Source organism: Phytophthora infestans, genomic scaffold (genome assembly GCF_000142945.1).
Source record: "Phytophthora infestans T30-4 supercont1.69 genomic scaffold, whole genome shotgun sequence".
NCBI lineage: Eukaryota > Oomycota > Peronosporomycetes > Peronosporales > Peronosporaceae > Phytophthora > Phytophthora infestans.
Window position 1 is genome coordinate 65,047 of NW_003303690.1, and position 27,843 is coordinate 92,889.

The following is a 27,843-nucleotide window of genomic DNA, read 5'->3' on the forward strand; positions in this document are numbered from 1 at the left end:
CAGAACGGCAACCAGAAGAATACATCTGGAAAATCCAAGAGTCACAATAAATTCCACGGTCGCCGCAAGGACACCGACTCCGACAACGAGTATGGAATCATAGCCATCACCACTCTGGACCTCAGACAAGAAACAGAGGCTGTAAGTCTCACCGCCCAAGATGCGGAGCATGACCCAGTGTGGACTGTCGACTCAGGCTGCACTCGCCACGTTACGTCCAATCCGAAGTGGTTTGAGAAGCTGATCCCAAGTGCTGGCAAGTCAATCACTGTCGGCGGCAATCACCAGATTCCGATAAAAGGAACTGGTGATGTCAAGATGACAATCAAGGACACGAAGGGAAAGGAACGAGAAATATCCTTGGCCAACGTGCTATATGCGCCCCAGCTGAAGTTCAACCTACTCTCCGTGCGCCAAGCCGTCGAAGATGATTTCAAAATCAACTTCCCTAACGCCAAGAAGTGCGTTCTGTTCTTCGCTAGCCGAACCAAATTTGAAGCTAAAATTGGTGAAGGGACTCGACTCTACCAGTTTCAAGCGAGCCCGGCAACCTCAAGTCAGGTAGCCCATGTGGCCACTTCAGGTAAGCCTGATAATGTTTTACTTTGGCATAAACGAATGGGTCATCCTAACTTTCGCATTATGCAGGATCTGGCTAAAGCCAACACTGTCATGGACATGGGCCTGAAGGACTTTGATTCCAAGAAAGACTACTTTTGCTCTTCCTGCACATACGCCAAGGCCCATCGTAACCCATTCAATAAACGTACCGTTGAACGGGCAAAGTTCCCTCTTGAAAAAGTTCATTCTGATATGGCTGGTCCATTACCCGTCCCCACACTCTCGGGGTGTCAATATTTTCTGACCTTTATAGATGACTACTCACGGTACATGTTCATCTACATCATCAAGCGAAAGTCTGAGCTGTACGAATGCTATGAAGAATTCGCAAGAAAGCACAAAACGTTTTTCGCGCTGATGTAGGCGAACTCCAGTTCAATGAGAACATACACGATGAAGAAGTTAGACATCTTCAAAGCGACAATGCCCGAGAATATGAGAAACTTGGAAAAATGATTTTTCAGAAGTACAATACGCACGCACAATTTACAAATGCGTACACGCCCCAGCAAAATGGAGTTGCAGAGAGGCGCATGCGTACACTACTCGAGCGAACCAGGGCTTTCCTCATTGATGGTAACCTACCGCAGGTTCTTTGGGGAGAATGCGTCAAACACGTTGCTGACCTTCTGAACATTACTCCCAGCTCGGTAACCGATAAGGTCACCCCATACGAGAAATGGTTCAAGCGAAAACCATCCGCGCACTACATCAAAGTGTTTGGGTGTACTGCGTACGCTCACATCCCTGAGATACACCGCACAAAACTAGAACCACGTGCTAAGAAGTGCATGTACTTAGGACTCCCATCAAACAAAAAGGGATATAGACTCCTTGACACGAAAGAAAACCGTGTTATCTACAGCAGGGATGTTGTGTTTAGAGAAGACGAGTTCCCACACTTGGAATTCCTCAATACACCAGCAATCTCGGTCCAAAATGGCCCCGCACCGACGCTATCACCGTCGCTACCAACACCACAATTGCTACCTCCAATAGCCTCACTACTAAAACGCAGCGTCAATGCGCTTGCCGCGGAAGTAGTAGTAAAGATGAAGAAAGTCAAACACAAAACGAACGCTCAGAACGAGGATGAACACTCGTGTCTACTTGATGATCCACTCGACATTAACGAACGAAAAGAGCACCTCACTCATATCTACGCTCTATTGGCTATCAGACACATATCTGAACCAAAGCCGTTCCTAGAATCCCAGAAACTACCAGAAGCACAACACTGGGAGAAGGCAGCCATTTGTGAATACAAATCATTGATTGACAACAAAACGTGGGTCCTCACAAAACTACCGACAGGGAGAAGGGCCCTACAGTGTCGATGGGTATTCGTTGTAAAATACAATGGAGACGGAAGTATTGAGCGCTATAAAGCCCGCCTGGTAATAAAAGGTTTTTTGCAAAAGTATGGCGTTGACTACGATGAGATATTCTCTCCAGTGATCCGCATGGAAGTGCTGCGACTTTTACTGACGATTGCAGCACTCCTTGACCTTGAGATCCATCAAATGGATGTTAAAACCGCTTTCCTGAACGGATACCTCGATGAGGAAATTTACATGCTGCAACCTGAAGGGTTTACTGTTCGTGGAAAAGAGCACTTAGTCTGCAAGCTTTTGAAGAGCCTATATGGTCTCAAGCAGGCACCTCGGATCTGGTATCTTACCTTGTGCTCTTTTCTTCTCACCATGAAATTCCACAAACTCATCAAAGACCAATGCGTTTTCATTGGAGTTGTGGATGGAGCTACATGCTACATTCTAGTCTATGTGGACGACCTCCTCATCATAGCCACTACGCTTGATATCATTAACAACATAAAGAACGCTCTCAAGCAGCGCTTCAAAATGTCTGATCTCGGTGAAGCTCAATACATCTTAGGCTGGTCAATCATACGCAACCGTACGGACCGAACCATTTTCATCCACCAAGAGAAGTACGCTACCAAAGTCCTGGATCGCTTCTCTCATCTTGATGCACACCCGGTTGGTACACCCGCTGATCCCAGTGTGAAGCTGACGGAGGCCATGTGCCCCCAAACGCCAGAAGAAAAACATGAGATGAAAGCGATCCCGTACAGAGAGGCAGTTGGTAGCTTCATGTACTTAATGATGGGAACTAGACCTGATCTCGCATATTTTCTACGAGAAGTCAGTCAATTCCTGGTGAACCCAGGAAAACCTCACTGGAATGCCGTTAAGAGAGGATTGAAGTACTTAAACGGTACGCGCAATCTTGGCATCACCCTTGGTGGAAAGCAAAATCTAGAGCAGTATAAGTCAAAGCATTATCTCACTGCATACTCCGACGCAGACTACGCCAATTGCCCAGAGACACGACGATCTGTGGGAGGCTATATCGCATATATGTGTGGAAGCCCAATTTCATGGCAATCGAGAAAGCACCACACCGTAGTTCTGTCCACAACAGAGGCAGAATACATAGCCCTATGTCACTGCATGCAAGAAGTTATTTTCTTAAAGCTTCTTTTAGTAGAGCTTAAACACGAAAGCTCACATGCTATCACCCTATTTGAGGACAATCAAAGTTGTATTAAACTTTCCTACAACCCAGAACTGCATGGCAGAAGCAAGCACATTGACATTCGGTATCACTTTGTACAAGAAAAAGTAGAGCGAAAAGAATTTGAAATTATGTACTGCAACACCAAAGAAATGGTAGCAGACATTTTTACAAAAGCACTATCAAAACCCCTTTTTATAAATCTAAGAGGGTCACTATGTAAGACACATATACAAAAATAAGAAAAAGAAAAAAAGGAAAAGAAAAATACTAATCGATATGTAAAATTTATACAGCAACAAGTTTTGTTAAAAGTAAATACGTATTATTTAAATCTTAAAGATTAGCAGGAGGAATGTCCTCAATTGAGTACACACCATCTACTGTCTCAAAGAAACTTGTCAAAAGCTCCTCCCGGTTAGGGAAGAAGTGATAGGTGTCGGAATCGATGAACACAAACTTGTTACCAACCCAGGCACGAGCGATACAATGCCATGTACCTGCTCGTTGCCCAGGCCGCCTACCTATAACCAGCAGAGCCGATTTTCGACTCCGCACGATGGAGGCAGGTCGCTTGGATCTGCTCTTGAGCCCCGACTTTGTGTTCAGGTAAATCAGCTGTTTCCGCCGCTTCTGCAAGCCCTTCTGCAACGCATCCATAGTGTAGGCACCGTAGCGTGGATGTCCATGATCCACACTTGGGCTCACCTCTACCAACCGAGCCAAAATAGGCCGCAACATGGCTGGGGTGATAAAATCCCTAGTTTGAAGAGCGTTGCTGATCGATAAGAGACCGCACATTGAGTACCGGTCCGACAGCATCTCTTGATGTTGGCACAAAATTGATGTGCGAAGACTGACAGGTATCTGTGTATACAAAAGATAGTATATTAGTACTGTGCAAATCACATGAACAATAGCAGCAAAATATTGATTGCAGTAAATCAATATGACAAAACCCAAGGTTATTGAGACCAGTGGAGACGATTCGCTACCGAGTGAAACAAGTTCACTCAGAGCTAGCCCAGACTATAGCGTCAGGCGCGCATCGCACTAAGTCTCGCTCCCTTGAGGATTGCACTTGATCAACACCTTCAATACTTGCATGCAAATCAGAAGAAAACTGCACCTGTGCAAAAGTTAAAAGATCAGGAAATGAACACCTAATGCACTCAACGAGAACGATACGGAAGAGAAAGCAAGCGTATTTCACTGATACTTGAACTGCACGACGGTAAAGAACTTTGCGACCTTCGGAAAGGTATAGACATACTTTCTAGCAACTCACTACCGCAAGAAACAGTCGATTATCCTCGAAGTAGTAATTTAAGTCAAAGTCCTCAACGTCTTGAATGCAAATCAGCTGCACCATCTGGGATAAGAACTGCCCCCAACTTGGGACACAGAGAGGCTGTCAATGATGTGTCCTAATTGGTGACATAGCGTACAAGTTATTGTACAAAATGTCTTACAATACAACATATGTTCTGGACCCAATCCTGCATAAGTCGATACATCACCTTTTACAGAAAAGATAAATCAATGGTGCCAGGAAACTTTCTGAAGACAGACTCATAAAATTCAATCACATCTCTTTTTTCTTCCTTCTACTCAAGCTCCTCCACCTTCCTCGCCTCACCTTCAATAGTTGCAGCAACACTAGGGCCGCGGAGTCGTGGAAGCGTACACACGGCCATGACTCCTTGATGATCGCAGTGTCTAAAGCGATTAAGTGGCTTTGGCTCATTAATCAATTCGCCTCCTCTCGGGCAACAACTTGGCTAAACCCTTCACACCAATCCACGATGGTTAAGTCTTTCTCGCCGTTCGTGACGTCTGCGGCTCTCCTCCTGGCGGTTGCCACCTCGGCTTCCTTGCCGAACGGGTCGTGGCCAGCCAGCAAGGGCACCGTGCAGTACTCAAAGGCCTACGTCGTCAAGGCTGGCGAGGTCTTCGACGGCAAGATGAAGACGTTCGAGCGCTCCGACGTGTCGTGCGAGGGCCAATCCGAAAGCGGGGCGGACACGGCCGTGTTCAACGTCGAGGCCGGCGGCCACCTCAAGAATGTCATCATCGGCAAGAACCAAATGGAGGGCGTGCACTGCGACAAGCACGACTGCATTATCGAGAACGTGTGGTGGGATGACGTGTGCGAGGACGCCCTCAGTGTCAAGGGCGGAACGGCGTCCAGCGTGACCAAGGTCATCGGTGGCGGGGCCCGGTACGCCGACGACAAGGTCATCCAGCACAACGGCTTCGGTACGGTCGACATCGACGGCTTCTACGGCGAGGACATCAGCAAGCTCTACCGTTCGTGCGGCACTTGTGGCAACAGACCCAAGAAGGTGTCCGTGTCCAACACGTACGTCCTCAACCCGACCAACGCCATCGTGACGGTCAACAAGAACTGGGGCGACCAGGCCACACTCCGCAACGTCTGGGTCAAGTCGAGCAAGCCCACCGTCAAGGTGTGCCAGTGGTCGCAGGGTAACGCCAACGGTGAGCCCAAGATGCTGGGCCACGGTCCGTCCAACCCTCTGTGCAAGTACTCGGAGAGCGACGTGCACATCAACGAGGACATTTCCAAGGCAGCCAAGACTCCGTCGTCGCAAGAGGAGCAGACCGATGACGGTGACTCAGTCACGCAGACGGAAGCCACGCCGACGCCCACCATGAAGCCTTCCAAGAAGTCGAAGACCCCATGACCACGGCCCCCACCGCTGAGGAGAACGTTGAGGATGTCGAGCAGACCATCCAGCAGACCGTCAAGAACACGACGGCTTCCGTCCCGGACGGCACGTGGCCGGCCAGCACGGGCATCGTCCGCTACAAGAAGCCGTACACGATCAAGGCCGGCGAGGTGTTCGATGGCAAGATGCAGACCTTCGAGCGCTCGGACATCACGTGCTCGGGTGGTGAGGGCCAGAAGGACACGGCCGTCTTCCTCGTGGAGGCTGGCGGCACTCTGAAGAACGCCATCATCGGCAAGAACCAGAAGGAGGGCGTGCACTGCGACTACCACGACTGCACCATTGAGAACGTGTGGTGGGATGACGTGTGCGAGGACGCGCTGAGCATCAAGGGTGGCTCGGCGTCCAGCGTGACGACCGTGACCAACTGCGGCGCCCGCTACGCCGAGGACAAGGTGGTACAGCACAACGGCTACGGCACCGTCAAGATCAAGGGTTTCTTCGCGCAGGAGTTCGACAAGCTCTACCGTTCGTGCGGCACGTGCGGCAACATTCCCCGTAAGGTGACGGTGGAGAACGTGTACGCCATCGACCCGCTCGTGAGCGTCGTCACTGTCAACAAGAACAACAACGACCAGGCCACGCTCAAGAACATCTTCGTCAAGACGACGGACGGCAAGAAGAACGTCAAAGTGTGTCAGTGGTCGCAGGCCAGCAAGACGCCGTCGAACGTGGGCGACGGTCCGTCGGGCAAGCTTTGCCAGTACTCGACGAGTGATGTGCACATCAACGAGGATTGAACTCATTGATATCTCACACAACAGAAGTGTATGGCCGATAGAAGTGAAGTAGTGAGGTGTAGTAGTATTTTGTAGTAGCGTACGTGCGAGCTGCGTTAAAGCTAATTGATGGTGTATTTGATAGAGAACATTCAACTAAACTCCTTAACATCTTACACTATGAATGTGAAGGATGATTAGATCGATACAAGCCAAGTGTACTACTTCTGAAGTAGCATTTTATTCCAATTAATCGCTGTCGGAAGCGAGCTTTTGTATCAGTATCATTGTCAATGATTCATTGGACAACAGAAAATGTTGACCGAAACTTACATGGCAGACATCTTCTCGTGGAGGAACATTTAATTCTGCAGAGCACGGTCGCATAATTCTCTTCAAAAAGCTTCAAAAGAGATGGGCAACTCGCTCTGCATGTTTGCTTGAAGATGGCAAGCTCGGTGCCAAAACTCGACTGTGTCGACGGTCAAGCTGTGACATTAGAGCCTTTAAGCTACATGTCATGATGATGCCCCCTCCTGACTCCAGCATCTACTTACACAATCTTTTTTTCCAAGCCTTCACTCCCCGTTTCGCTCTACTGTTCAACCAGACGTAGATCGTGTTCATGATGTGCTTGAAGTTGCATTCATAGTTGAGGTTTAGCTACAGGGCAGATGCTTTCCTTCTCTTTGCTTAAACACTCAATTCATTCTCATTTTTTTCCTGCTACAACTCAACTCAAGTTCCTACAACTACAACTCAAGCGGAAACAAGTGCGTCTCCACAACTTCGTGACAGTTTTAAATCTATTGAAGCGATTCTAGGCGACTTCGAAAGCATGGTTATGCGCAATCGGAGCCCCAATCCAAGACCCCGGCAACAACGTCGTCGGATGCGAGATGAGAACGCAACGGCCACCGCAAGTGCACCGACCGAAGCGGCTCCATCTCAAGATGCCAACTCAACTGGGACGCAAGCGGCACCAGCTACTCAACAAGCAACCCGTTCGCCGGATGGCGTTGCCATGCTGCAGCAAATGTTCCAGGCCTTCTTGACGAGCACGCAACAGCAACAGCAGTTTCTGAGCCAAGTTATCGCGCAGCAAACGCAGACGCAGCAGCAAATGCTACAGCAGCAAGTGCTAATGCAGCGTTCGCAGAAGAAGAAGGGCAATCCTCCATCATTCAACGGGCAGACAACTGATGACCTAGAATTATGGATCTTCAGTACTGAGCAGTACTATGCCGATTGCCAATCGGACATGGAGGGCAACACGTCCGTGTTCGTGGACATGATATTTGCCAACCTTGGTCCCACGGCTAAAACCTGGTTCCGCGACTTTAAGATGTCACTCGGAAACCAGCCAGCAACATGGGCCATTTTTAAGGCCAATATTCTTGAGAGGTTTCGCGACAGCGACTTCGAGCACAAGGTGCTGTCAAAGTTGCACCAGCTTCGACGCACAGGGTCCCAGCAAGAGTACACGTCGCGATTCCTACACTTACCCTCGCAGTTAGACCAAGACGTTCGTCAAACGTTGGTACTACCAACAGCACTTACCAGAAGACGTCAGCAGCTTCATCTTTCAACATGTGCCGAAGACGCTGCAGGACGTTATCGAACTCGCTCACCGCTACGCTGACTCCCGCCCGGCCAAAACCGCAACGGCAGGCCTCAACAACCGAAAGAACGAGGCCAAAACAGCAAGTGCCACTGGTGGCCAAGGAAACAACACGAAGCCGCCTGCTACCGCAAGTTCCTCTGGAGAAACAAAGCAGGCGTCCACAAACGCCGCCGGCCGAGTGTGTGAGTATTGCGCCAAGCCTGGTCACACACGCGCCGTCTGCCGCAAGCTCAAGACGAACCAGCGGGCCAATCAACAAAAAACCTAGACGGCTCGGTGGGGTGGCAACCCACTGAGCCTACAACGGTAGTCAAAGATGGCAGTACTTTGGCTACGGTGGCCCCGTCGAAGCGACTTTGTTATCACTCAGATGATGGCAAGTCGCGTTCGACAAATCTATACTGCTACTTGCCTCAATTGGGGCGCATTCTAAACGCTTCGGTTGAGATGTTCATCGACAACGGTGCTTCGTTCAATGCGATAGCACCGCAAGTGGCACATCGCTTGGGCTTAAGGTGACTTCACACAAAAAGCCTCTCCGTATAACTATCGGCAACAACCAGCGGATCGCGATTCCTCGGAAAACTGTAAATTTTACGTTGGAAATGGATGGATTTGCTCCTGTACACAACGGACGCTTTCGCGATGGAGATTCCGGAAGGTAAACACGTCCTACTAGGTATGCCATGGCTTGTAGAAGTTAATCCCGACATTGATTGGAAGTCGCGGGCGGTCAGTTGTCGTGGAACTACAGCGGCACTCTCGTTCACGCAGTGCGTGCGAGCCACCCCAGCTTGCCATATTGGTGGCAGGCGACGTGGAATGGGACATCGATCGGTTGGACGATCTAATCACGAGGACACGCTACGTTACTACGTAGCTCACGCTTATGAGGCAAAGCATGGCGAGACAAAGGTGATCAGTGCTAAGCAATTCCGGAAGATGAAGAGCGCTGAGGGTGATTTCTGCTTTATGGCTCAGCTGGAGCAGCCGTCCGATAAAGCTAAACGACAGGCTTCCAGTGACTGGGACAATTTTAAAGGGCACGTCGCGGAGTCTGTACTACTCTAGTACAAGGATAAAGTGTTTCGCTGTCAGCTCCCAAGTGTTCCCCCACTCGCTCAACGGATATCGAGGCCGAGATCGAACTGGTGGACGACAACCCCATCGCTCGTAAACAATTCCGACCTAGTAACGACATGAAGGCAGCCATACGTGAATGGACTGATGAAATGCTCAAGGCTGGTATCATTCGCCCTTCAACGTCGGCGTTCTCATCTCCGACGTTTTGCGTGCGCAAGGCCGTTGGCTGGAGAATTGTGCATGATTTTCGTGCGATTAATGCTAGGCTGCGCATTCCAGCGATTCCTGTGCCACGAAAGGAGGATATTTACGACGCGATGGCGGGCTCACACTGGTTCTCGGCAATGGATTTGCTATGGGGATTTTTTCAAGTCAGACTTCGGGAAAAGGACATCCCATACACGGCATTTTCGACGCCTGATGGACTGTTTGAGTACTTAGTGACACCGATGGGGCTGGCGAGCAGCCCAGCTGCGTTCAACCGGCTTATGCAGACTATCTTCAGCGACCAGTCCAAGTTCTGCCGTGCCTATTTTGATGACTTGTTCGTTTTTACGAAGAACGTCGACATCGCCGAGCACCTGGATGCACTGGATAGGGTGCTAGAACGCTGCGTCGAGGAGGAACTTTACGTGAAGCTGGCCAAGTGTACGTTTTGCTCTGCGGAGATCCCCTGCTTGAGTGATTTTTCGGGCGTAACGGTGTTCGAATGGACCCTGACAAAGTTCGCATCATTCGCGAATGACCTGTTCCTAGAAGAAGAAGCAGGTTCAGTCCTTCCTTGGTACATGTGTGTACGTCTCGAAGTTCTGCAAGAATTTCGCAGAATTGGCAGCTCCACTCACTGACGCAACCCGAGGTAAATCTGCCCACGAGAAGGTTACTTTCTCTCCAGACCAGCTCGAGTGCTTCCACAAGCTGAAATCCGTTTTGCCTTCACCACCAGTACTAGCACATCCCGAGTTTTCTCGCGACTTTTACGTGCGTATGGACGCCAGTGACTTTGCGGTAGGTGGCTATCTGTTTTAAGTCGACAGTGAGGGCAACGAACACATTATCGCATTTGGTGGACAAAAATGACGTCGGCAGAACTGATGTATCCCACCCGAGAAAAGGAGCTCTTGGCTGCACTACATGCCATGAGGACTTGGCGGGTTTATCTCCTGGACCGACCATTTTACATCAATACGGACCACAAAACATTGCAGAGTATCCTGGAGCATAAAACGTGTTCTCAAAGGCTCGCACGTTGGCTGAACGAGCTCGGCCTATTTTTTGCTGGATCCCTGGAGATACAAATGTGATCGCTGACATGGTTTCTCGTAATCCATCCTTCCATCCCGCAGAGTCAGCTCACTTCGTGTGAGCAGATTTACTGAGGCAGCTGACAGCTACTCAAGCAAATCTCGATAGCGAGGAGGTCCAGCTTCGATACATGCGGGGTCGGCCTACTATTCTTCAGCAATGTGTCAATTTGTACAGCGAAGATGAAGTATTTGGCGACCTGTACAAGTTTCTCAACTGCAGCACGAACCCAATGGAGTCACCGCCAGTCCAGCTGAATCGAACTCTTCGAGCCAACATCCGACACTTTTTCGTTGAAGAAAAAGTCCTGTATTTTTCAGCCCGATCCTGCCTCCGCGCGGCGAGTATGTGTACCGAGCGATACTGACCTGAGAAACAGTATTCTATTTGAGAAGCACAACGCGGATACTAGTGGACACCCTGGCTGTTTAAAGACTTTGTTAGCTGTCCAAGAGCAGTTCTATTGGCCACACATGGAGCGGACTGTCAAACGCTACGTTCGTTCTTGTGAAATGTGCCAGCGAGTAAAAGCCTCTCATCGCAGGCCAGCGGGATTGCTCCATCCGCTGAAAATTCCTCGCAATCGGTGGTCAGAGATTTCTATGGATTTTGTTACCGGCCTTCCTAAAGCCCGTCGTTCGAAGTGTGATGCTGTCATGGTCATCGTAGACCGACTCACGAAGCGAGCCCACTTCATTCCTACTACTACTACCTGTACGGTCCAGCAAGCAGCTTAGCTTTTTCGTGACAACTACCAGAAACACCACGGATTACCGGTCAGCATTGTCTCCGACCGTGATACAAAGTTCACGTCCAAATTCTGGTCTCAACTCATGGGGTTTCAGCAGACCCAGTTGCGCTTGAGCTCGGCCTTTCGCCCTGAGACCGACGACAGACTGAAAAAACCAACCATTTTGTTTCGGACTACCTGCGCGCATTTGTGGATCCTCGACACGACAACTGGGACGACTTACTTTCGCTGGCCGAATTTGCGTACAATGCACGTGTCCATTCCAGCACGGGCATGTCGCCTTTTGTGGCCGATATCGGGTACAACCCTCGCTCCGTCGCCGATTTGGCCATTCCTTCATCTTCACGAGCAGCTCTGCAATTTGTACAGCACCAACAAGTTGCTTTGCAACAGTGCAAGGACTCACTTGAGCAGGCTCAGGCTTCAATGAAGTATTTTCATGACCGCAATTTTCCCGACTACAAGTTTGCTCCCGGTGATCAAGTTCTTCTTGATACTACTCACCTTGACTTGCATCATCTTTACGTTTCCGGCAAGCGTAAACTCGCTCCACGATACATCGGCCCATATCCCGTGTTGAAGCTTACCACACCGGATACCTACCAGGTTCAGCTCCCACCCGGGCTCAAGCTGCACAATGAGTTCCACATTTCTTATCTCCGACCGTACGAGTTCGACGCCAACCCACGACGGCTGAGCGATGTTCTCCGACTACTTCCCTGTGAGGGTCACGAGGGATTTCAGGTGCAGCGTATCCTAGATCGTCGCGTGCTCAAAGGCATTATTCAGTACAAAGTCCGCTGGTACGGTCGTGACAGCAAGGATAGCTGGGAGCCGGAGTCCGAGTTGACACAAGCAAGCGGGCTTATCACCAATTTTCTACAAGATCTACAGTCAACTTCGCGTAGATTGCGCTCTGGTGACCCCTGACTTGTTTCGGAGGAGAGACTGTCATGATGATGCCCCCTCCTGACTCCAGCATCTACTTACACAACCTTTTTTCCAAGCCTTCACTCTCCGTTTCGCTCTACTGTTCAACCAGACGTAGATCGTGCTTGAAGTTGCATTCATAGTTGAGGTTTAGCTACAGGGCAGATGCTTTCCTTCTCTTTGCTTAAACACTCAATTCATTCTCATTTTTTCCTGCTACAACTCAAGTCAAGTTCCTACAACTACAACTCAAGCGGAAACAAGTGCGTCTCCACAACTTCGTGACACTACAAGTTTTTGCAACGACAAACTCTCGTTGGAAACTTTCGTTACGAACATTCCAAATGACAGCATAAACAATAATTTACTGTACGAAACGAATCAAATCACATCGGAAACTCCCCCTAGGCTGCATCTTAATGGAAGATAGCGACTGCTCCCAAGACGACCTGCTTGGCTATGGCGCTACTGCATCTATCCAGCTTGGGCAAGGAGAACCTTCACCTGCCCCAGAAGAAGTTGAAGAAGCACAGCACCCGCATGCGTCTGAAGACGAGGGTCTTATCTGCGAAAAAGTGGTGGAACTTGAGCAGCGCTCCCGCCTTACCGCTGCCAGCGACAAGGCCTTGCTGACTGAGGTTCTAGCTACACCACCGTTTGGTGCTAAGCGAAAAGAAGTAACTGAGGGTGGAAAGGTGTAGCCAATCAGATGAACAGCTCTCTAGCGGCAAAAACTTTGGTTTACGCGCGTGTCGTGATCGTACCGCTTCTCTTAAAGAAATTTGCTGCCCAAAAGAAGCAAAACGAATCTGCAAGTGGACTTAGCGAAGTGCATACGGACAACGACGACATTTTGGAGCAGTTATTACAACTGAAGGAGGCCACTGCCGCTCAAAATCAGAACAAGAAGCAAGAAGCAGCTTCTATGGCCCAAGAACTGGAGACGGATGGGCAGTGACGCATGATGGCAGCAGAAAAAAAGGTATAAGTGATTATCTTTCAACTAAATTAAATTGTTTAACGAATGTATTTTGTGTTTAACGAGTTGCAGAAAGACAGTAGAGTGATACAGGAAAGCCAAGTGGGAGTAAGCACCGCCGCCTTTCAACGTTGCTCGATAACGAGCTGGAGGAGGCATGTGACGACTGGTGAGAGCACGGCGCAGAGGAACAGCGACGAGGAACGAGTCGCGTGGTGAGGAGCGAAGCGGAGGAGGGCGGCGAGAGTCCAACGATGGGGACTCGAAGGTAAGGCTTAGGAGGCAGCTGATGTGCCTCGAAGAAGGTAAATTGGAAAGTGAGATTGAAATCGTTAGTTGTTTGTAGGTTACGAGGAAGTGCTTGTTAGCATTCCCTTGGTATCCTATGTAAGATATATGCATTTCACTATACTAGATTCTAAGTAGTCCTTGAGTCGAATCTTGAAGTAGCGTAGCGTAGTAGTGAGCCGCGGTTCATTTGAACCGGGTCAAAATCTTCAATGTGAATTCAAATGAAAAATAATGACTGTCGATGAAATTCCATGTTTGGCAATACTCATCCAAACATGGTGATTGCCTTCCGGTCAGGCGCTTGTCTGCCTGGCCGCTCATTGGCAACTTAAGAAGACAGTTGGCAGTCAGCAAAGACAAGAAGGAAGGAAGTAGAAGAAAGTAGGACGCATTGGTACCAACGTCATGGCCTTCGCTGGCTGTGACGCTGGTGCGTCGTTACAAGGCAGCCCAGCGACGTAAACTGGAGGAACAAAAGGTCGAACTTCATAAGGAGGAGCTACAGCTGCGTCGTAATGAGTTGGAGCAACAGAGGCTGCAACAGGAGATGCTACACCAGCATATGCAAAATCAAGCTGCTCAAATGGAGTCGATCTTTAAGTTGCTAGCTGAAGCTATTACCAAGAAAGATAACTGAACCAAAGGGCCAAATGCGAAAGAGAAAAATAGTTTGTTAACGTCGGTGGATCTAACTCAAATATTTACTGTTGCTGTTTCCCTCGCGCATAATGGTAAAGCAATTTGTTAATACAATTACAACTTTGTAAAGTGTCGTCACAGGAGCTCCACCCAGGTACATCTTCCTCTTATAGTCGACACCCGCCCAGAAGCTAACTACCTGACCGTAAGACCATTCAACCGTGGCTCTGACCTCCGCCGTGGAGGCATTGATCGCAGTTTGAGCTGGTGTCAGACTTGATCCCTTAAAAGGCGAAACAAACGCGTCCGTTCGACCATATGCTTGATCCACATATATAAAGTAGCCACAAAATCTTTCATTCGCACTTATGCGTTCCTCTAGCCCCGATTGACGCAACAATACAGCGACATGCCTCCACCCTTTCACCGGTCCGTAAAGGTGAAAGATCATTCCTTCGGGAGTGACGACGCTCTGGAATTTTAGCCCACGCTTTCTTTTGTGGTGGGAATGCAAACTTAGCTGGTCTCGAGCTCCTCCCGGTCGGCAAATGCCCCGTACAGTCCCATCCACGAAACCCCAAACACAGTCTAGCTTGCCTCCTTGGTTGCAAATAGCTTCACTAAACGTTTGCAGTCTAGAACTAGCATATTCTAAGTCCCCCAGTAGTAATTGACCACACTTCCCACTAATCAATCCGATGACAAAGTAGAAAATACTACTTAGAGCACTTGGCCACCTTCCGTAGATTGTAGCCATATGCATCCATCTTGTAGGGTACGCTAGACGGTGAAGTGTGATACAGAGGCCATCTAGCCCACTACAGCATGCACGCGAGTGCAAACCTGTCCCGATCACTTCCGGTAACTCAAACGAAGCTTGTAAACGTCGAAGTTGTCGGTGGGTGAATCTATAGAAGGTCAGGCATGTGCCGTCGGTGACGTCGCTGATATGAAATCGAACACCTAGTAACGAGAACCGAGGTTTGAGTCATAGAGTAGCGTCAGCCTCCGATAACGAAGTCTGGAAGCGGTCTCCCAGTCACATGTAGTCGTTTCATCCGTGAGGCATCCAGCATCTCCCTTGCCACGCGACGGCACTCGAGAACGTCGTCGTCGCTGTCCGATTCCATCTCGTTTGGAGGGCGTAGATTTGACACTAGCTATCAACTGATTCCGTTTCTTTGTTGAGAGCGCAACGCAACTTGTCACCCTCAGACAATAACACGAAACGAATAACAACAAAATTTATCAGACATTCTTAGATTTTAGCTTCGTTCTGAGCTGCTTAAGCTTTCTATTGTCACAGCGAGTCACAATCGATACATTTTGTTTTAAAGTGAAAGAAAGTTGATACATAATGTGGTCGACTGCGGTTAGGTGACTACGCACAGTATCGGTAAGTAGAGGTCGACTGTTGAGCGTTTGACAAGCGAGTGTGAAAACATGTTTTGACATTACGGGAGAGGGGGCGAGGAGAGAAAACGCGCGAGGGGTCGCTCCCCTGTGCAGCCATTCATTCAAAATTTACCGATGGCAGCCAACACGTATCTCGCCATCGAGAACAGCGCTGCGGAGCAAAGCGCCGCCCAATAACTTGTGGTGGACAGTCTCAAGTGCTGCACACGCAACACTCGTCGCAGCTACGAGCCCAAACAGGGCGAGTGGGCTAGGTGGTGCAACGGCCGTCAGTTTGTTGATGGAAGTGTCGTGACCGAGGGCAAGATCTTGCCTTTTCTCGAAGAGGTGGTGCGTCCACGTGGCTCGCGGCGCAAGCAGGACGGTACGGTCATTCTCTCTCGGCGGAGGGTATTGAATGGTATATGAAGGCGTTAGTAGACCCCTACAGCATCCAAAAGTCTCTCGGTATTGGGTCCCACCCACATCCGTGCGGCAAGGCACTTTCTGAGTACTTGCGCACCCATAGGCGCAAACGAGCAACGCGTCGGCGCGAAGAATTCGATGACCGTGGCAAAGGTACCGTGCAGGACACGTACTCGGTCGGCCAGCTACGCAATGTGCCAGCATACTTTATGGAAAAACAACGGTAGGGCTCTTCACGATCGAGTTGACATTCGCTTCGGTCACGCGCTTATGGCTAGGGGGGAGACGACGAGGGAACTTCAGCTACCCGATCTATTCTCCAGGGAGCTTTCAATTAAGGCCCAACGAAGTGCGTGGCGGCGCTTGCTGTAATTGAACCAAGGCAAGATGAATCAGTTTGGCCGTATCGAATACAGCGGCTGTATCCGATACCGCGACGTCATCCTGTCCCTATTGGAGCCCTGGCCATATACCTGCTTTGGCGGTTCCATGTAATTTGGGGGAGACATTTCCGGACATGCGTGTCCGATCATCGTGGTACAACATCCAGCTCATCGATGGCAAGATAAAGGAACGCGAGATATCGTACAGCGCACAAGCTAACGGGACGAAGAAGGCCCTGAAAGCGTGCGGTGTCACAAGCAAAAAGGTAATATGTAGCTTTGTGTAATATGTTATGATGTTAACAGCGTTTAGCATCCCACAGATTCACATTGAATCGCATGCTTTCACATCACATGGATTAACACTCTTCCTTATTTTAACTTGCAGGTGACACACATTTGCCGACTAGCTCGTGCGTCATCGCCAAAGCGAATGGCGCATCCGAGGCCAGCATAAGAAGGGGTGGGAGATGGAGCAACGAGAAAGTGGAAGGCTGTTATATGACTACTTTGCCGCGTGAGGTTGTCTGTGCGCTAGCAGGTTTCAATGCAAATTGGGGGGGGCATTCTTTCTGCCTCGGGCTGAGAGTTCTATACCAGAAACGTTGCGAGGAGCAGTGCTGGCATGGATTGACACGTTACAACCATTGTTTGACAAGGGAGACATTCATAATATAGCAGGGAAAGGGTTTTTGCGTCTGCTCGCATATCTACGGGAAGTGGTACTTCAGGACTCTGTGCTCCTCCATATAGCTAATCCAACGCATCCAATCTGGATCCACGCTCTATTCACAAGACCAGACTACCATATATTTGCTAATCAGCAACTAGCGCGCCTCCAAAAGACATCTGACACCGGATTGATCCCTACGGTACGTGCCACTCTCCCTATTTTAATCAACGTGGCGGAAAGCAGCTTCGCAAGCACAGTGCTGCGTCTGACAGCTATCGAAAATATTTACGCTCTACACACACGCTTGTCATCTCGCTTGTCGGCGGACGATTTCACTCGTCTTAGCTCCTGACCAGGCTGGACAATCGAGCGAACAGGCAGAGCAATTGGACGGGTCCATTACCTACCGTCTTGCTCGAGGATTGTATTCCGTGATTGCAGTTTGGACAGAGTACACGAAAGGGGTTGCGGGTTGTACCCCCGTACAGCAATTCGAAGCACGTCACGGCGCGAAATGGTGTTCGAGTGATTCCGAACGTCAATATTTCAAACGTCGCAAGGTGTTTTACGATGCAATCCAATTCCTAGCTGCAAGTGAGCACGCCCCCCCAGAAATTATAGCGCAAGTACTGGAGACGAAGCGCAAAAACATGAGCCTCATACTTGACGCCCCGAAGGAAAAAGCTGAGCGACAAAGGCGGGGCGATCGCAGTCTTTCAAAGTGCATTGTATTGAGCTTAACCTGACACAGAATGACATGATTTCACAGCAGCATTCAATAATACCGTTTTGCAATGTGAACAACATTGAATAACACCGGTGTTTTTTTATTGTAACAGTTAATGTTCTTAACATCTGTTGTTAATATATGCTGTATTTTGCACAATCCCCCCATTTCAAAAGAGCACTCGTTATTCAGCCAGACTGGGTAACAAGAGACAGTACAATTACACCAGAATACACCCGATAGCATGCCCGAGTTTGCCAGACTCAGGAAGAGCCGGATACGTCATCAGCTGATGTGTCTTCGGGAGTATACGTATAACCGGAAGTTCGATGTCTGGCAGTTTCGAAACTGAAATCTGCCAGACATTCAGCAGACTGCGCTGGGGATATCTAACTTTCAAGACAAAGTGCAGTCATGTCGTCGGCACACACAAACAAAAGACCAAATCATTGAAAACTTGTTCAGCTAAATGCACATGCATAGATACCGATAGCGTAGATACTGCAACTCCTTCCTACTTAGCGCACGCATAGTAGTTGCACCGGCAAATATTCGAATGCTAACAGCATGTACATGCCACAATTGTAGCTATTGACCTGCACTCCAAGATCACTTTCGTACATTCGGACTCGGTACTTTCTTGGGGCGAAGTCTGGTAGCATCATCACCAATTTGTCAGCAAGGGGGGCGAACCTTCACTCCGTAGCTGGAATCCATCGGGTCGTAGACAAATACGTCTTTACATGTCAGATCAATCATGACGGAGCGCTTCCGCCTATATTCAAGAAGATACTATCAACGTTAGTAATTCCATTGTATCAATAAATGTACGTTAACTGTACCTGCACGGACAGAAGTGGGATGGCCTTCAGCTTAGCAAGTATATATGGGTCTGGATCAACTTGGAATGCTCGGGCATCTGTAGAGTGAAATCAATAGTCTCGATCCAGTTTATAGCTTTGTCCACGTGTTGTATGCTTTTCATCGCCCTGTGCCACTTTTTCATCACACCCAACGTCTCGGTAGTGTATGTTCCAACACCGATTACTTTAGCCGCAATTTCGTGCTCGCCTAGATTTACACTCCATGAATCTTTATGTTTCTTCAGCTGGGCTGAGACTTTGGCGCTGCACTTCTCAATGAAGTCTTTGCGAAATACACGGTTTATGGATTCCACAGGATATATTTTCTTCGCCGGTGGTAAGCTCGCTCTCTCGTGGGCTACTGGAGCCCTGGGAGTTTTACTGAGCTCATACAGCTTGAATCGCGATAGGGTAGCGGCAGATGTATCGTATGTAGGCACGCCTTTAACAGTATCTCGCACAGTAGCCAGGCTCAAATTCGCTGCGTACAAGTCCGAGTCCTCTTGGACGATCGCGGCATTCTTTCTACGAGCAGCTTTCTTCGACTTCGCTGTTTGCTCTGGGCGCCCGCGGGATCTAGGAGGGCTCGCTACGTGAAATTCATCATTCCCTACTTCTCGAAGAGTCGATGTCAACTCTCGGGTTTTCGATTCAAGATGTTTGCCAGATTGGGTGCCAGACTCGCCAGACTGAGTGCCAGACTCACCAGACTGAGTGCCAGACTCACCAGACTGGACGCCAGACTCCTCGACTTCGCTGTTCTCAATGGATGAACTCGCTTCAGCTGGCTGGGTAGAGTGAGGAGAGTCTGATAGCGCGGTTTGAGTGCCAAGGTCGATCATCCGTCGCCACAACCCGTCGAATAGCGAAAGATTCCATAGACGCACAGTTGTCACTTGAGCTCTCGAACTCTATCGAGAACCTAACAGAAGACAATATCCACCGACGATTGAGAAGTTGTTTCGGGATAACAGTTTCTTTGCCGAGTGCTTTTCTCAGAAAGAAAACATGACGACACGGCAGCAAACGCGTGCTCATAGAGAGGCACAAACAAGTCCAGTTGGCCTCAGAAACAGTATACTCGGTCTCACTCTCGTCAAGGGCATCTTCTTCAGTGCTTGTGGTCTTCACAATATTGACGCCCGGGCTCCGTTCCGAAAATTGTATGATGCACGGCCAAGTGCGTATACGTATTGGTTCTTGTATCAGCTCGCACGCCTGTTCGCTGACAAGGTTAGCCACAAGAGTCATTTCTTGGTCGTATCCAACATGCTGAATGTTAACCTTCTTGTAGACTTCATCCATGAACCGTCGTTCTTGAAGCGTTTGATAGTACATGAAAGACGCAATGCATTCGTCCACAGCCATGAACGAATATACCCACTCTTTCAACTGCTTCCAGGATACCTCCAATCTATTATTGGTGTTATTGCCGAGGGTGACGGTGTTTTGCCGCTTGTGTGCACACCATAACTTACGACAATTTTCCCAGTTTTTGATGAAATAGGCAGCAAATGGGTGGGTGGTGGGTTCATTAGCCACATCTGCTGGTTCAACGGAGTTTGGAGCCCGACGGGAGCCAGATTCACCCCGACCGGAGAGGGATTCGATCTGTTTGTAACCCTATCCTGCCCGATTGAATCTGAAGACTCCGGCCTTGAACGACCACCTCGCGCACATGAAGCATGTACCGGAAATGCCCCATGTATTCCCTCTCCGTCTTCGCGTATATTAGGAGGCCCATGAGCCCTGCAGCTGATCCCTCTCTCACGTGTTGCAGCCGTAATCCGATGATGAAATTTCCTTCCCTCAAGTACTTTAACACATGCAACTGGCAGAGTAGAATAGTGATGCCGGGGAATGCGTTCATCAAAACAGAAAGCTCCGTGAAATCCTTGTCGATGAGCACGCACTGAAGACGCGTCCAAGCCGGGTTATTCGTCTTAAATTCTTCCGGTGCAGTCACCAATGTTCTCCTCTGCTCGTTGAGGAGTAGGGCATGCTGCACAAACTGGCCTTTTCCAAAAGTGTCGTGTGCCATGAAAGAGAAGACCTTGTACTTGGATCGATTGGTTCAATGCGTTGCGTCAATTAGAGGTACCTCCGGAAATTGAGTGAAGATCGACCGCATGTGTTTGGGCTGAAGCGTAACACAGGTTGCCAATTTCTAACATAATGAAACGTTTAGATAGGCAATAGCGAAATAAAATTTAAAACATAAACGTCGTATATCATACCTTTTCTCCCACATCGTCCACGAAGATGCGCCCCCACGTTGCCAGGAACATCACCAAATTCGGACATCCACTTCCTTAATCGCTTTGAGCTAGAGGTTGGGGTTAATCCTTGTTCGCGAGCCTTCAATTTGCGAGCCAGCTTGAAGGCATCCTGCGGCTTCGGATTGCTATCGCAATCGTCCTTGATAAGCTTGAGAATGCTTGTCTTTTTCGCGCCGGCCTTGCGGAGCTCGTCCACTGTCTCTACAGCACTCTCATCGAGGGACACACGGTTAGACGAGTGGCTTTTGGAAGCGTACTCGTTCAATGTGTGATTGTGCTGAAGGTGGCACTTCATAATCATTAGAGAAAATGTATGGGTAGCTTTATTGATCTCTTGAACGCACACATTGATCTGAAAACAACGAAATATTGCCAGCAGATATTAGCAAATTTGTCCGATCAAACCAGTCAATACCCAATCATATCAGACGATGCCATATTGAACCAGACCATGCCCGAATAAATCTGGCTTCGTCCAATTGATCATGCATCTTTCGCAGCACACCCGACATCTCTATTTGCAACAGCAACATACCTGAACAGAGCATCCAGAAGCTCCACTCTCCTGACGAGGCCTCTTACTTGTGGCTTGCGATCCGAAATTGCCTTAGTGCGTACACACGTATGTTTTTGCGTACTGGTCCCACTCGTCGGGAATCTTACACGCCTTGGATCCCTGGGCATCTATCCGAGCATTCCGTACTTGAACTGAGGTGTTCGTTCTGGTACGGTAGATCTAATATTGTGTCGATAACATGCCACTCGATTAGCTTAGATAACACTGGTTATAATTTTAAAAACTTTTCGCACTGTTCCTGGAACGACCGAGCTTGGTACTGCGCGAAGTATGCCTCGAATTCTTCCCACGACCTGAACTGCGTCTCCCCCGGAGGCGGAGCGATGACACAGACTGGTCTGGCTTCCTCGCTAGCGCTACTCGGCCCCGTCGTTTTCACACGAGGTGGGCTTAGTGACGGCTCCCACTCACTCAAAGAGCCGCCGGATGCGGCGCCGTCACTAATATCGTCGCTGGCTTCTGCCAACAGGGGGCGCTTTGGAGCGTTTTGTGGGCGCGGCGGCATTTGTGTCCGTTGGCGCCACGAATTTGCTGGAGGGGGAGGATTTTTTGTGTGGGAGGGGTATACGCAGAGTATACGCTGTACCCAATTCGGATATGGAAGATATTAGCAAATCCTAGCAAATCCAAAGATTACACAAGATGTGCTGCGAGTCGGGATGCTCCCAGTCTGGCAAAAGACTCACTCTCTTTCAAAGATGACGCGGACGACGACACACTCACAGCCATCGAGGGCCTCGCAGGGTTTTCATGTGAGTATTTTTTGGCCACTATCCCAGCGGGGAGAGAGAGGGGTTTTTGGGCGTTTAAAGCCCTCTTTCTTGGGGGAGGTTTTGCGAGAACCTCTTTTTCTAATTCTCCCCCCTCCCCGGGAAACCCGGTTAACCAGGTAAAATTTTGGAAAAAAGAAATGTATGACGTATATGGATCTGCGAAGATCGTCTATGCAGGATGGAGCGCTGGCTTCGCATCATTCCTGAGAAAGTTGGCGCTTGCCTCGAAGAAGACGGAGAGAACGACGACGATAGCGCAGTTAGCACGCCTATCTGCGTTACTCCAGCCGAAAGTCCACCCGCGCCTGTCGAGCCTGCTGCTGCCTCGCCACCGCAGACAGCTGACGACCCGCCGTCATCCAACGAGCCATCTGCGGAGAGCGAGCCAGCCGTCTCCAAGCCAGCCGTCGCCGAGCCCCCCAAGAATAAGCGCCGTGTGACCAAGCGAGGTTGCTCAGCGAAGAAGTTTTGTACCTAGTTACGCTGTGCACCTAATCTGGCACACTACGTATCGCTGGCAGGCCGCAAAGATCTTGCCTTTTGTATTGTGATACAGGCCGTGACCCATAACAAAAAAAGCTCGACACATCCTCTGTGTCTTGCTATACGATGCACACCAACCACAATAGTGTGTCAGCAACCACATAAGCAACAACACAAGCAACAATAGGAGCAGCATATCAATCGACCGAGTTTAATCTCATTACCACGCACCAGTAAATGAGTTTAGCGAATGCTGCTTCCATTGTATCTCTCTCCACCACCTTCATGTTAGACTTGTCTCACTTGCAGACTGCACGCCAGTACGTCAGCGCATGAAGCTGACAAAGAAAGGCTTTCGCTTCTGGAGACTTTTTTTCCAGAACACGCCATTTCACAAAATCTTTGTCGATGATTAGTGTTTGGATCAGCTCTTGAACGGTTTCTTGGACAGGCCTGGTTCAGTGCTAACGGCTGCTTGACGCGCCTTGATAATCTTCTCACACGCTTCAAATGTTTTTGTACGACGCCGGGCTCGCTGTTGATTGACAGCACTCGTGCTCGTAGCGGTGTTTGTGAGACTAGTACGGGTGCGCTTGAATGGACGACAATCCTCACCATCTTCTTCAGTGCAAACCGATCTCTCATGCGGTGACTCATGTCGCCTCTTGTGATTAACTCACTCCAGCTCAGCATCGGTTCGAGCGGCCTGAACAAACTAAAGGATATAGTCTACCGAAAACCAAAACCAGGAGCAATATAGTAAGCAACACAATTATTCAAGCAACATACCGTGCGTACTTGCATTCTCGTCGCCATTGTCACTCATATTAGCGCCACCATCGCCGTCCCACCCGCAACCGTGTCGTCGTCACCATCTTGTGCCGAGGACACTGGCGTGCGGGCCTCTGCCGTGTCAGTGGTCGTTACGCCTGCGTCCACAGGAGTATCCGTCACTTCGGCAAACAGACGACCATATTGTAAGCACTAAAACTTCATCATTTATCGCCATTAACAAATACATGCCCATGTTATCTGCGACATCATCCTCATCCTCATTCACCGTGCCAGGCATGACCGCGGCCGCGCCTTCTTCTATTTCCACACCCGACACACGAGAATCGATATCATTTGTAACTCGTTCTCACCAACGTCTGCATCCTTCTTATACGTAGCCTCGCTCTTTTCACCCGCACTCCCTATCGCACCCTCTTCATTCGTTGCTGCGCCCTTCGCGTCCTTCTGGTTCGTGGTCGCGGTGACTCTAGAGTAATCAGGCTTGGTAATGTCGTCATCGCTGATTTCGTCTTTGAGGCTTTTCATGTCTTCCTCCGCATTCGCCACGTCATCCTTCGTCAGAAAGGAGTCATCAACGTAGTCGTCGTCGCTGGAAGAATCCCGAGAAACCCTTGAACAGACCGAACATAATCCACAGTTTTCCTCTCTCGCAACCAGCGCCCTAATTAGACGCTCCACAACAAAATCGGCTCGTTCGTGTGTTAGCGCAGCTCCTCGGGCTACTCTACCACACGCAGCCTACCCTTAGCATTCGTGCGCGCATGGCTTCCCGCATTCCTGGCTTCGACATTTAGCTGTTCTATTTTCACATGAAATGTGAGGCTCGTGCGCTTCAAATTTGACCAGCAAAAAAAGAATTTTAAAGAATTCGTAAATGTCGCTTTTGAAATTTTAGAGTAAAATAAAAACTACAGCTTACCCAGCAACACAATCGCTGCTGTGTCACTCAGATGGAGTTATCGTCTTGTAGGAAGCGGGATGTGGTAACGACTCTGAGTAGCGTTTTTACAAGCTGAATAGGTGGAGGACCGTTTTGTAAGGTACGATATCTATTTTTTGTATCCATTACGTTACAGTATGGGCAAAACGCAGTTAAAATAAAATACGTGCCAGCAGTACCAAACTTGTCGTTGTCCATAGCTTATTTTCAACCAATGAAACAACCGCATTCATCGCTTTGACCAATTGGGCTAGAGATACAGTAACCCCGGCTATCTTTATTAAAAACACACGTGTACGGCAAATAGATGCTCATGAATGGTCGTTATCTTCGAGCTTCGCTTTTTCGTTGGACTCGAATCTCTTGGTTTTCTCGTTCAGGAACAGAAATTTCAAATCTGAGCCTAGCTTCAGCCGAAAGAGATGCATCATGGAACTATGAATACTCTATTCTTGCGTCGATCAAGACGGACGCTGAGAGTGCCCAGGGCTCGGAAGAATAAAGGCGTTTTGACTTGGCAAGGTGGATTTATTTAGACAGTGACGTTCAGCGGAGCTAAATCAGCCTTAAGTTGCACCACTAAATGAATAAACAGGAATTTAACACCCCAGTATGCACACTTTTAGGTAACAATACGATTAGCAGACGACCGATGTTTTACTGGTAGAGCTACTCCTTCAGTTGATTGCAACTTGATCATTTTTTAACTGTCATTTTGTGAAGAAAACACGGTAAGAAAACGTGCAAGCGTTTTCTTGGTACGTTGTCGATGTAAACCACCTGTCGTTCTCTTTTCTTGCAAGGTCCAAGTAGCCATTCTTCTTCAACCATTCAATATACTTCTTGAGAAACCGCTTGAAGCCTGACGGAGTCGACCACCGCCCACTATACAACAGAGTTTCCCATTGACGTCGGCATACGTTTTTTTCTCCGCAACTAGTTCCTTAAATCTTCGCTCGAGTATGCCTGCCTCCTTCTTGAGGTACCACGCTTTGAGACGCCTCCATAGCTCGACGGTTCTCTTACTAAGGTGTTTGGATGTATCAACTGTTCTCTTGCTGATACTCTTGGCTTTATCGGCGATCGTCTGGGCAATACCTCGCTCTTCAGTCTCATCCCTGCCGCTGTCGCCTCTACGAGTGTCGATCTCGATGGCATTTTCTACCGCACGGACGTGTGACGTCGACTTGCTAGATAGTACGCGCGGTAGTGGCTTGTTCTTGTCGAATGAAGCGGCCTCACAGCTCGAAACGAAGATGGCCAAAGTCGCAATCAACACCCACAGGAGCAGACGCATTCTGTGCAAGCTGGTTCGTGGGAGTGTCAAAGCCTTGTTGGTGGTATGGGTGGATTCCAAAATGACCAGTAATTACTGTAACAGCTTTGTATTCAGTCGTACAGACTGAAAACACCGTACTACGGGGTCTCTATACGGGCACACCTACCCAATCTCAAGAAAGGAGTGTTAGCCAATGAAACCACAGAAATCCGAGATCAGGATAATCGTTTCTCAAACAGAAACGCTGATCTACCGGCTCTTCAGATTCTGGGATGTTGGCAAATTATTCATTCACTTGGCGTTTGTAAGCAACCAGAGGGTGCGGCTTATCTGCTATACAAAATCGGATGCTTTTCAATACAATTTCCATTGGATGGAAATCGATACTTCTGTATGTATTATGCAAAGCATATGGTATTAGAACTACTATGGTTATCACCACGATGTCGTGAGTCACGCTTCGACTAGAAAAGACGCGCTGTAACGTTTAGCCCTTCGTGGTGGCACTTGTTAATCAGCGCAGCCAATTGATCCACTTCCAGCAATTTCCTAGCACCATTGTTGAACTCAACCGCCCAGTTATAGACACCTCTTGGCCCAATACAATTTTGCCAATCCACAACTCGGCCAGGTACATTTCTCAACGTGAATTTCCTTCGGTGTCTTCAACTGGAAGTTGTTTGGTCACGTTCCACCCAATTGGAAAGGATGGTTTTTGAACAAATTGTTTTTCCAGTTTTCCTACAGTCGTCCTTGCTCAGACAATTTGTTCTTTTCGCTGACTCACACTCTGTTTCCGAACAGGCATGTGAGCGGTTGCTGTTTGCAGGTCATATTGCTTCATCAGGGCAAGTGTTGCAATAACGTGCGTACATGGCTGTATTCAGATGTATCAGCACTGTGTAGCGCTGTAACAGCAGCATCTTCTGTAAAATGGGTTGGGATAAACCGGAATGAACTATGTGCGACGTTAGAAGAATCACCCTCAGGCGGCAAGACCTCTGGATCTTGTCCATCGTCGCTCATGACTGCGGATCAGCGTCTGTTGGCGAATGCGCCGTCTCGTGTCATACCAGGATGTCTAAAAATATCAATATGTTGTAACACACACAGCTGTAATATAAATAAACGGGACAGAGTACATCAATACCACCTTTTAGCTATTGAAAAGCATCCTTTTTTTAGAGGTGTTGAATTCAATCTTTTTTTGTATTGAAAATAATCTCTTTCCGCAACCAGATACAGCTACAATCACAAATCTTGATGTTAAAAAGTGGTTTCCTTAGTGAAAACAAGATGAAACTGGATGTCAGCTATCCGGCTAGTTACTGGAGCTGCCTTTTCACCACCACCAAAAACGCGTTGCTATAAAATGTGAACATCGTGAATGTTTTTCGTAAAGGTACTTGTACAATTCGGAACTTGAATCTCTGGTGATAAACTAACTATTAAAGTACGAGAGAAACTAGCCTTGAGCTACTTGACGCCTTCAGATGTTGTGCTACATGCAGTAGATGAGTCTAATGCTGTCGATACAGGTACTGTATATGAGACTGCGTCAAACAAAATGTTACTTATGAACCTAAGTACGAATCGCGATTTAAGCACTCTAAACGAAAGCGGGGCGTCTCTTCTATCTTTTGAGCCCTTATAAGCTGCAGAATGCTTAAAACGGAAGAAGTTGTGGTCGCTCAAAAATATTATCTTCATTTATGGGCCCTCGAAATGACGATACATTTAGGAGTGTTGTGAGCTCAATATTTTTCAATTTTAGAGATTTAAGTGTTATTTAAGAGCTCGTGTTAAAAGCAATTGAATAAGGGTGGTTTTACAGTTTTTTTCGATGGAAGCTTACAATAAATGTCACTGTTTCTATTAAGTGCGAAAATCAATTGGCCAACTTTAAGCCCGATTATCTCGATAAGTCTCAAAGGTTCATAAGTAACATTTTGTTTGACGCAGTCTCATATGTTAGAACGAATTTGGTGTACCGGTATATTAAACTTAAATATATGTGCCG

The 27,843-nt window shown here is 48.5% G+C and overlaps 5 protein-coding genes across 5 annotated transcripts; 2 read left to right on the forward strand and 3 right to left on the reverse strand.

Moving 5' to 3' along the window:
• Positions 1-4,964: 4,964 nt before the first annotated feature.
• On the forward strand, positions 4,965-6,649 carry PITG_18482 (polysaccharide lyase, putative; the record flags this gene model as incomplete). The annotated part of the gene is made up of 2 exons (XM_002997559.1): positions 4,965-5,720; positions 5,921-6,649. 2 exons carry the CDS (start codon positions 4,965-4,967, stop codon positions 6,647-6,649), a joined length of 1,485 nt encoding a protein of 494 aa, XP_002997605.1.
• Positions 6,650-15,055: 8,406 nt separating this feature from the next.
• On the forward strand, positions 15,056-16,278 carry PITG_18484 (uncharacterized protein; the record flags this gene model as incomplete). Its single annotated transcript, XM_002997560.1, has 4 exons — positions 15,056-15,128; positions 15,608-15,626; positions 15,838-16,010; positions 16,067-16,278. The coding sequence occupies 4 exons, from the start codon at positions 15,056-15,058 to the stop codon at positions 16,276-16,278; spliced, it is 477 nt and encodes a 158-aa protein (XP_002997606.1).
• A 6,955-nt stretch (positions 16,279-23,233) lies between these two features.
• On the reverse strand, positions 23,234-23,625 carry PITG_18485 (uncharacterized protein; the record flags this gene model as incomplete). Its single annotated transcript, XM_002997561.1, has 2 exons — positions 23,234-23,344; positions 23,599-23,625. 2 exons carry the CDS (start codon positions 23,623-23,625, stop codon positions 23,234-23,236), a joined length of 138 nt encoding a protein of 45 aa, XP_002997607.1.
• Positions 23,626-23,901: 276 nt separating this feature from the next.
• Positions 23,902-24,394, reverse strand: PITG_18486 (uncharacterized protein; the record flags this gene model as incomplete). Its single annotated transcript, XM_002997562.1, has 2 exons — positions 23,902-24,156; positions 24,347-24,394. 2 exons carry the CDS (start codon positions 24,392-24,394, stop codon positions 23,902-23,904), a joined length of 303 nt encoding a protein of 100 aa, XP_002997608.1.
• Positions 24,395-25,367: 973 nt separating this feature from the next.
• PITG_18487 (secreted RxLR effector peptide protein, putative) lies at positions 25,368-25,841 on the reverse strand (the record flags this gene model as incomplete). The annotated part of the gene is made up of 1 exon (XM_002997563.2): positions 25,368-25,841. The coding sequence occupies one exon, from the start codon at positions 25,839-25,841 to the stop codon at positions 25,368-25,370; it is 474 nt and encodes a 157-aa protein (XP_002997609.1).
• Between the last annotated feature and the right edge of the window lie 2,002 nt (positions 25,842-27,843).